Source organism: Pararge aegeria, chromosome 24 (assembly GCF_905163445.1).
Source record: "Pararge aegeria chromosome 24, ilParAegt1.1, whole genome shotgun sequence".
Classification (NCBI taxonomy): Eukaryota; Metazoa; Arthropoda; class Insecta; order Lepidoptera; family Nymphalidae; genus Pararge; species Pararge aegeria.
Window position 1 is genome coordinate 9,495,996 of NC_053203.1, and position 9,251 is coordinate 9,505,246.

General features: G+C 34.7%; 1 protein-coding gene across 2 annotated transcripts; it reads right to left on the reverse strand.

Annotated features, from left to right (window-relative positions):
- Positions 1-48: 48 nt before the first annotated feature.
- On the reverse strand, positions 49-2,646 carry LOC120634664. Of its 2 annotated transcripts, none has more exons than XM_039905402.1 (2): positions 2,458-2,646; positions 49-1,425 (listed from the first exon to the last, which is right to left on the reverse strand). In XM_039905402.1, exon 2 carries the CDS (start codon positions 1,418-1,420, stop codon positions 176-178), a length of 1,245 nt encoding a protein of 414 aa, XP_039761336.1. In that variant the 5' UTR covers positions 1,421-1,425; positions 2,458-2,646; the 3' UTR covers positions 49-175. The 2 variants fall into 2 exon arrangements, with proteins under 2 accessions (XP_039761336.1, XP_039761337.1); XM_039905403.1 differs by having other exon boundaries at positions 2,431-2,646.
- Positions 2,647-9,251: the final 6,605 nt, after the last annotated feature.

Genomic DNA, 9,251 nt, shown 5'->3' on the forward strand with positions numbered 1-9,251 from the left:
GAAGAGTAAATAAAAATATGTAAGTCCCTTATCTAATAGGATTTTAATTATAACACCTGAACAAAAATCTTTATTGTATCTTTAAGATGGATCTATTTTAAAACCTTAAATCTATCAATTTACCAAAAAATAATAAGAAAGGAAACACTGTACTGTAATACAAAATAATAAGATTTTATGAATCTGAATCACTTATGGATGGTAAATATAGATCGTTTTCACAGTAAATTGATGGCATCAAATTGTCAAAAACAACATCTAATTTCATTTCTAAACCAAAGAGCCTCTCTTCTTCTGCAAACAGCATCGAGCTGTAAGATGTTAATTCACTTTCATTTACATCATTCTCAATTCCTTTTAGATCTAGGTCATCTTTGAGTTTTATTTTTTTATTAATCACATGACGGGTGTGTGCCGCCGGGGTCATTTCGTTTAAACAATCAGGCAATCTCAATACGTCGTGGCCGTTCTGTTTCAACCAAATATCTGGCTTGTATAACCTTACATTTCTATCTGTGTATTTATTCACCAAAGCGTTAAGCTCAACGATACTCATCGTTTTAATGAAGGGTATTTCGTGAAATGCAAGCCATTCAATCAATACATGATTAGGACTGTTTTTATTTGGAGTCTCACAATAGGTATCACAGTGAAGTTCTGTGTTATCTAAAATAACAACACTATTTGTTTCTAGATTGGGCATGACGTCATTTAATAACCAGGAATTAAAAATCTCTGTGTCCAATTTATTGACTCTTTTTAAAAACTGTACCCCTTTATGAGAAGATACAGCAAATAATAAATGTATCTGCGTTTTGTGTTTATCTGAGACACTTTCATCGATATTCCAGACTTTTTTATATGACAAACTCACTTCAGATATATAATATATAGGTCTTTTATCTTTCCGATATTGTATGATATGTTTTAAATATAGGAACCTTTCGAACCTGATTGATGGTTTCTCGTAAATAATGAAACAATTTTCTCTTTTTTTGAAAATATATCCCATTTTTACAAGTTTCTTTTTAAAGCTCCTAATATCTTCATATGGTGGAAGAAAATCTTGTACACTATCAAATAATTCTGTTGCAGTGGGCATTATATTTTTATCTAAATAGAATGACATTAGCGCATCATAAACACATTTCCGGCTAACCTCTGTCAGTTCATCAACAGTTATCAAACCATCACTTAATTTTTTAAGAGTATTCATATGAAGCCCAGTGTACCGTTGAGCTCGTTGTAAAGGGTCTTCATCTTTATTGCATTTTGTTGCATTACCTTTTTCTTCCGCCAGTTCTCGTAAGATGTACTTCAATAATGTATATGTTTCCTTTCCATATCCTTTAAAATCTCCTTCTTTGTCTAACAAAAGCGGATCAATTGTGTGACTAGTGCCGGGCTTTGAAGTCGCCATGGTATCTAAAAAGAGTCCAAATTCAAAATTTAAATACCAGTTCTATACATATTGCTAATAATGACTTTGTAGATATCGTCAGTCAATAACTGTACCTAATAAGTAATAATGTTACACATATAGTAAAATTTATTCTATGGAATTATTTTACAGTAAAGACATAAACCAGTTTTCAGTTGTATGCCTATGAAAGTATCTTATACTTAAAATAATCGATCTGTATAGTTCAGTTAATAATCACCTAGTAAATAGGAACGTATCAGCAAAACCTAACCCAAAAACGGTACAGGTAGGTACAGGTAGAAATAATGCACTCTACATAACTATACGCTGACTGCACTTTTTATCGATATACATTTATGATTTTGATATTTGATAGATCATTATACATTCCGTCAACAAACCGTTCTACAGTTGGACGGAATGTTTGCATTTTATCTAACTGTAGTAATTTTTACTGAAAATAAACAATAAAAAAATTAAACATTACGACTGATAGGTATACCACCATATTATTAAAGTTGTTCATTACGTTGTATACAAATCTAAAACTAAATTGTCTAAAAATTATTAGAAGGGCGAAAATACTTTTAGGACTGTCAATTTATTCAATTTAAGGATTTTTGTGCGACATAATTGGTACTTACCTTCTCAATAATAACCAGTGGCGTGCACATATACTTCGACCAGGGTATGCATAAGGCGGGTACATCGAAAAAATCAATGGAAAAATGAAAAAATTCCCTTCCAATAAGAGTTATATAAAATAATTTGGGTCGGCAGTGCTTTTTTGCATGTGTGAAGTGCACGCCACTGATAATAACGGGGTACCTACTTAGATATTATTAATTTTGTCAATAAAACAATCAACTATCAAATACTTAACTAACTAAATAAAACACAAAATAGGGTTAATGCAACCACATGTTCGCTGTCCGTACCTAGCAAGAAAACAATCGTAGTTACATAAAAGATTAAGAAAAATACAAAAGAATAGTAAAACTACCTACATACATTTTTTTGCTGTTCGTACCTACCATACAAATACTCGCACACCGACCCGGTCTAGCTACCTAATCGAAAATCACTTTTAATAACAATATATTACTAACAAACGGTAAATCACAACAGATTATTGCCAATTTAAATCAAAACGTCGCGTAATTCCACTATTTGTTTGATAATAACACGTCAATGTTTAAACAGAATTGTTTAGACGTCTGTACGGCTTGAGTTTCCGGACATTACCGAACCGTCAAACTGGAGATACTCCATCTCTCTCTATGTTGCCATGATTCTTGAGATGAAAAGAGACAGAGATAGTCTATTCGCTCAGCAGTCGGCTTACGTCGGCTCAGGTCGCGCGCGCGACGTTAACCCACAGTCTGTTTGCGAAATAAAGGTACGGTTTATTTAACTAAGAATACGGAGTTTTACCAATTATATGATGTTTGTTTTTTTTATTTCGTAACAGTCATTATAAATGCATTACAGCTAACAGCGTATTAAAATGTATTTATAGCAGCTCGTATTGATATTCGGATCTAATAAAAAAATAAGTCATATAAAGTTATTTTTAATTTAATAAAAAGAAATAAAAATGTCATCTACTTACATTAACATCGGCCCACTACTTTGCATATTGGCAAGTTTAGGAAACGAACATCGACTTCTATGAAACTATTATAAGTTGTTAGATAACTAAAAACCAGTCCCTAATCCAATTACCGTTTCTAGTGGTTAGCAAGTTCAACTACACGAGGTTCTGGGTTCGAATCCCGGGTCGGGGGGTATTATATAAGGTAATGCGTATATTGTAGAGTCAGCCTGTGTCACGAAGGGCTCCTTCCCTCTCGTTTATTATCACTTAATTGAGGTAATAGACACTAAAACCCACCAACCCGCATTTGACCAGCGTGGTGGGTCTATGCTCCAAGACTGTCTCTCCTATGAGAGACGAGGCCTGTGCCCAGCAGATAGACGTTAATAGGCAACGGATGATGATGATGATGGCGAAAATTTAATTTGCTATAAGAAATTATGGTCGCTGTAACTTCTAGGAACCAATACAGGACGTTTTCTCCTCCGATGCCCAAAATCCGACCTGCAGTTTTTGAAGAACACCATATAAACATAGCACGCATCAGTAAGTCTCAAACGTACTAAAAATAAAAAAAAAACAAATTATTAAATGAAAGTTTTTTAAATTTATATTTCACCCAGTCATATTTCAGTTGTATTTTGTCGAAAACAAAAATAAGGACATATGGGGTGGTATGGACACATATTGGAACGTTTGGCAACTAGCTATAATCAACAATGGATATGAGCACCATTTACATAAGCACGCACTGTATTCTATCGAATGTATCGGACGGTATCGTGACCGATGACGCCGGGTGAGACACGAATTGCGGGGCAAGGGGTGTGGGAGGGGAGTGGTAGTATCGTGCTTACGCGTTCGGTTTAAGCGCTACTGCTCTTTCAAGGTCATTTTTTAAAATATGTCGCTTGTTTTTTTTTTTCTTTTCTGGCTTTACACAGATTAGCCAATGTCAGGCTCTCTCTCGTTTCTAAAACATGTTAACTTACCCACAATGGATTAAGCAGTTGTCTTGGGCATTACAGGTTGTAAGTGTGTTTGTAAAGCTAGAGACAGACAGACAGACAGACTTGTAAAGATAGAATAAAAATTAAAAACCCTAAGTCGCTAATGTTTTTATTTCACTACAATTTTTTTGACACGACGCGAAAAACGTCGGGGTGTCGACTTTGTGTGTGTGTTCTAATTTAAGAGTGCGTGTGTGTATTTGTGTATGTGTTAAATAACAAAAACAAATAAATAAATATGCTACGACAATACACATACCGCCAACTAGTCCCAAAGTAAGCGTAGCTTGTGCTATGGGTTACTAAGATGACTGATGAATAGTTTTATGAATAATATGCAAATTATATAAATACTAGCTGTTGCCCGCGACTACGTCTGCGTTTGTTTTTGTTTTTTGAGACAAATGTGACATTCATTTTAGCTGTAGTTCTACTGAATTTTTTAAGTTTTGTATACTTAAAAAAAATACTGATGTAATTTTTAAAAATGAATTTTTCAATTTACATAGTAAACAATCTAAAAAGAACCGTCTGGCAAATTAAACAGATATTATAAACTCTACAGTACAAAAATAATTATTTAAATCGGTTATCATTTGTTATCATTTATTATGGTGTATAATCGTCAAACACTTTCATCTTCTCTCCCATTGGATTTGAGCTTAATGTAAGATAAGAAGTATCCTAGTTTCATTGTGATCGATTAAGTAGTTTTTGCTTGAAAGCGTAACAAACAAACTTACATTGACATTTTTAATATTAGTCGGGATTGGTAATATACAGATAAACAGTAAACAGCAATACACTGAAAAACATTCATGTTTAACACACAAACATTTTCCAGTTGTGGAAGTCGAACCCACAGCCTTGGACTCAGAAAGTAGGGTCGCTGCCCACTGCGCCAGTCGACCGAACGGACGAACCTATTTTGATACTTATTGTTTTTTTGTTTGAAAGTTGAATAATTCGGAAGTGTTTTTAGCTATGTTTAATGAAAATCGATTCAAGATGGCCGCGTCGACGTCACAAAATGGTGAATAGCATTCTTTTTCACAACTCCCTCAATATTCGTTACGATACCTATCAAATCAAAGGGCTTGACTAGTAGAATAATGCACCTACTTACTTACCTTCGGAAGTAAATAATTTTATTAGATGACTATTAAAACCTACCTTCATATTAGGAATGTTTTAAGCATATACCTACTGGGAATCTTTACGCTGCTTAGTTCTTTATGCAACATAAGCAATCTTTTATTAGACTTTCAGAATTAGACTCTTTACCCTAAGTATAGGATATAAAATCGTATAAAACCTTTTCCAAACAACTTAACATATTTTGCCATGCAAATCAAGACTTAATGTTACGGAATGATTAAGCTTTAAAATCGTTTGATAGTGTATATTCGCAACATGCTTAGTTTTATTTTTAATTAACCTCAGGCTGTAAAGCGTTATCGGGTTCGATTCCTGGTCGTCTACGTGTTCAATTGCATTGTCCTTTAAGCTGATCGCACACTGCCGTACGAGCCGCAGCGACAGATCGCAAGTAGTGTTGCCCAAATGCAAGAACAAGACGAGACTTAGCCAGTCTTGGTCTTGGTCTTGCGCCAATACACCTGGTCTTGGTCTTGGTCTTGGTCTTGCGCTCCCAGTCTTGGTCTTGGTCTTGGTCTTGCAGCAAGAGTCTTGCAAGTCTTGCAATTACCTATTAGTCTATTACTATTTATTAAAGTTTACTTTAAATCTTAGAAAAACGTATTAGAATTGGAACATTGTGAGCTTGAATTAACATAGCCATAGTAAAGATCAAGCAGATTAATAAATAACTGAAGATTTGATAAGAAATTCGAAAAATCAACTGACCTATATGTCGTTTTCCATGGAAGTAACTGTTTCTTAATAAACATTTATGATTTATAAGCTTACATTTGCTAAAACAACTTGTAAAAACTTAAGAAATATAATAATAATAATAATAATAATAATAATTTATTTATTTCATATATAAAAGTGTATACAGCAGAAATCTCCTAATGGACACAGTGATACTCTATTTTATTTATTTGTGCACAAAGGAGTGCTTAAACACTCGCACTAAGGTAACTTGTGTTACGAGTGTCGCCACCTTCCTTCGGACCCATTACAACAACGTGAAATTAGGCAGATGCAAACATCGCAATACATAATAAGTTAATTACAATGATGTGATTGTTTTTTTTTTGTGGAATTGTGGTGTGTGTTTGTGTGTGTGTGTGTATGTGAGTGTGTGTGTGTGTGCATGTGTGCGTTTAAAAAGTGCGTAAAATACGAATCATTCTATGATTTTAAGTAGCTCCTCTGTTTCCTTGTATGTCAAAGTTTTTAACCACGACGTAAGTATTTGCTTGCATTGATTCCGTGTCTTGGAACTAATATTATTATGTATTTTGTTAATTTTATTATATATTCGAGCACCAAGAACACAACTGTGCCGACAGGCAAAAGCAGTTCGATATTGTTTAACGGCACAAGTGTTCCGTATACTGCGTTTTCTTGGTTTTAAGTGAGATTCTGGTGGAATTTCGGCATGCTTCCTTAATGCTATATTAAGGATATATAGCTGCCTGACAGTGAGCAACGCACCTTCTTTATATAGAAGATGCGTTGGATGTCGCACTGGTTTCTTATAAATGACTTTTATTATTGCTCTTTGTGCTCTTTCAAGGCGGAGTATAGTCGTTGCAAAGGAACCCCCCCAAACCGTTAATCCATATGCAATCTGAGACTGAACCAGAGCAAAATAAGCGGCTTTTAAAACGTCTTCGTCTGCTGTTTTTGTAATTTTTCTGAATATATACATAAGCTTCCTAATTCTTCGAGTGACGAGGTCAACATGCCTGTTCCAACGTAAAAGGTTGTCTACAATGATACCTAAATATTTTATTTCAGGAACTCGTGCTATATTAGAACATTTACAATCATTGCTTTCTTGTGTACAGTCGTGTATCTTTAATTGAAATGGTTCTGCAGGTTGTGATATTTCCCTAGCCGAAAAGGTTATAAGTTTGTAATGACTAAATGTACAATAATAGTACCTAAGTAATTAGTTTAAAACCATATAAGTAATCAATATTATAATTACTTACTAGAATGAATTATTATGACATCTACTACCTATCCTCACCATTTTATCCTAATCATAATACTACTTGCGTGATCAGTATAATGTATTCATTTTCATTCTAAGCACTCTGAAACTTATTTATTCTTTGGAACACCTGTAGGTACTCTTAAAATTCGAAATTATTTTGCATGAATAGTGTCAAATGTTATGATTTCGGCGCGGCGGCAACGATTGTTTTAGATTTCAAAAGAAGCCGCCGGCGCGTGTATCATAACCATGTACTTCCGAAAAGCGGCAAATTTCTTTGAGAAGTAAGTACAAAACCTTTGATGCCGCATTATCAAAGTGCCGATGGTTAAAACATAACTATGCATGCACTCAGTTTGATTTTAATAGATATTTTTTTATTCGCTATGTTTATGGTATTAGTCGTAATGCGCATAGGTCCAGTTTTTCATATACTTTGATATAGTTTTTTGCGTCTCATAGAATTCCTAAGCGTACCTACCTACCTATACACCGAACTGTTACACCTAACTACTCCGTGAAATAGCGCTAAGTCCTAGCTGCAAGACGCAAGAGTCTTGCAGGCTATGTCTTGTTCTTGCTCAAGTCTTGCACGGTCAGTCTTGGTCTTGGTCTTGCTAAAAATACGCGGTCTTGTTCTTGGTCTTGGTCTTGCAAAAACGCAAGAACAAGACCAAGACTGCAAGACCAAGACTGAATTTGGGCAACACTAATCGCAAGACATTAGTTACTTATAAATCTACTTTTGTTTCGCTAGTTGGCCTTGATTGCAATCTCACCTGGTGGTAAGTGATAATCAGTCTAAGATTATAGTAGTAAGTAATGCAGTTTTTTTAACCCCACACATCTAACCAGTTTCTACGAGCCATCGCGCATCGGACCAGAGAAAGTACAAGAATTATTCATTTCCCGGGGATATAGACAACTATAATTTTAAATAAATATTATATTTGTATTGCCCGGCCAAGATACAAACAGACAGACAGTAATTTAAAAAAATACAGTATCCATTATACAGTGCGCACCAAAAAAGAATTTCAGAATATCTTCAATGTACGGAATTCGACCCGTTACCATTTTATTACAAGTGAGATATCAACGTACAGATTTTTCATTGAAAAGTGTGTTGCACCGCACATTTCTGCGGTTTTTACGATTCTTGCTGTTTAAATGACAAAGTGCGAAAAACTCTATTGTTTAAATGTTAAATGAATATCTTCAATGTACGGGATTCGACCCGTTAAAGTTTTATTATAAGTTTGATAACAACGTACAGATTTGTCATTTCTGAATTTCTCTTAACAATTATTCATTGTAAAGTCAACATCTCCTGAGGATGCTCCGGTTTCGGAGCGAAACGTGCGTAGAGGGTATATTGCCGAAGATCTGTTTGGTGTTGAGTATAAGGATTGATAAAATTATAAATTACACAACACAGATTCTCCTGCTTTTCGCGGAGTATAGCAAATTAAGCTTCATTTTGATAATATATCATGGATTTCCGCAAAGTAACGCCTGCTTCTATCCAATATTGAAAAGTGTGTTGAACCGCATCTTTCTGCGGTTTTTACGATTCTTGCGGCTTAAGTGGCAATGTGCGAACAACTCTATTGTTTAAATGTTAAATGTGTGCACGTTAATTAGTAGTAGCATGCTCTTAACCCGTTCTTCCTTAACTTATCGGAGATCGGCGGTTCGTTTTGGTTTTACCTTTTTAGTTTACGGGATCAGGTTTTTCAGTTTATCCCGCAATGCAAAAAGAAAAGGGTTTAATGATAGGGTAGGTATATTTACCTAGTTAATTTGTCTAAGGATTATTATGTTTTTTTTTACCAATTGGTTAAAAAAAAACATGCAAGCTGTGTGGAAGTCGAACCCACAGCCCACTGCGCCAGTCGACTAAACGGACGAACCTATTTTGATACTTATTGTTTTTTTGTTTGAAAGTTGAATAAGTCGGAAGTGTTTTTAGCTATGTTTAATGAAAATCGATTCAAGATGGCCGCGTCGACGTCACAAAATGGTGAATAGCATTCAAGTCAAAAGTCAAAGTCATTCTTTTTCACAACACCCTCAATATTCGTTACG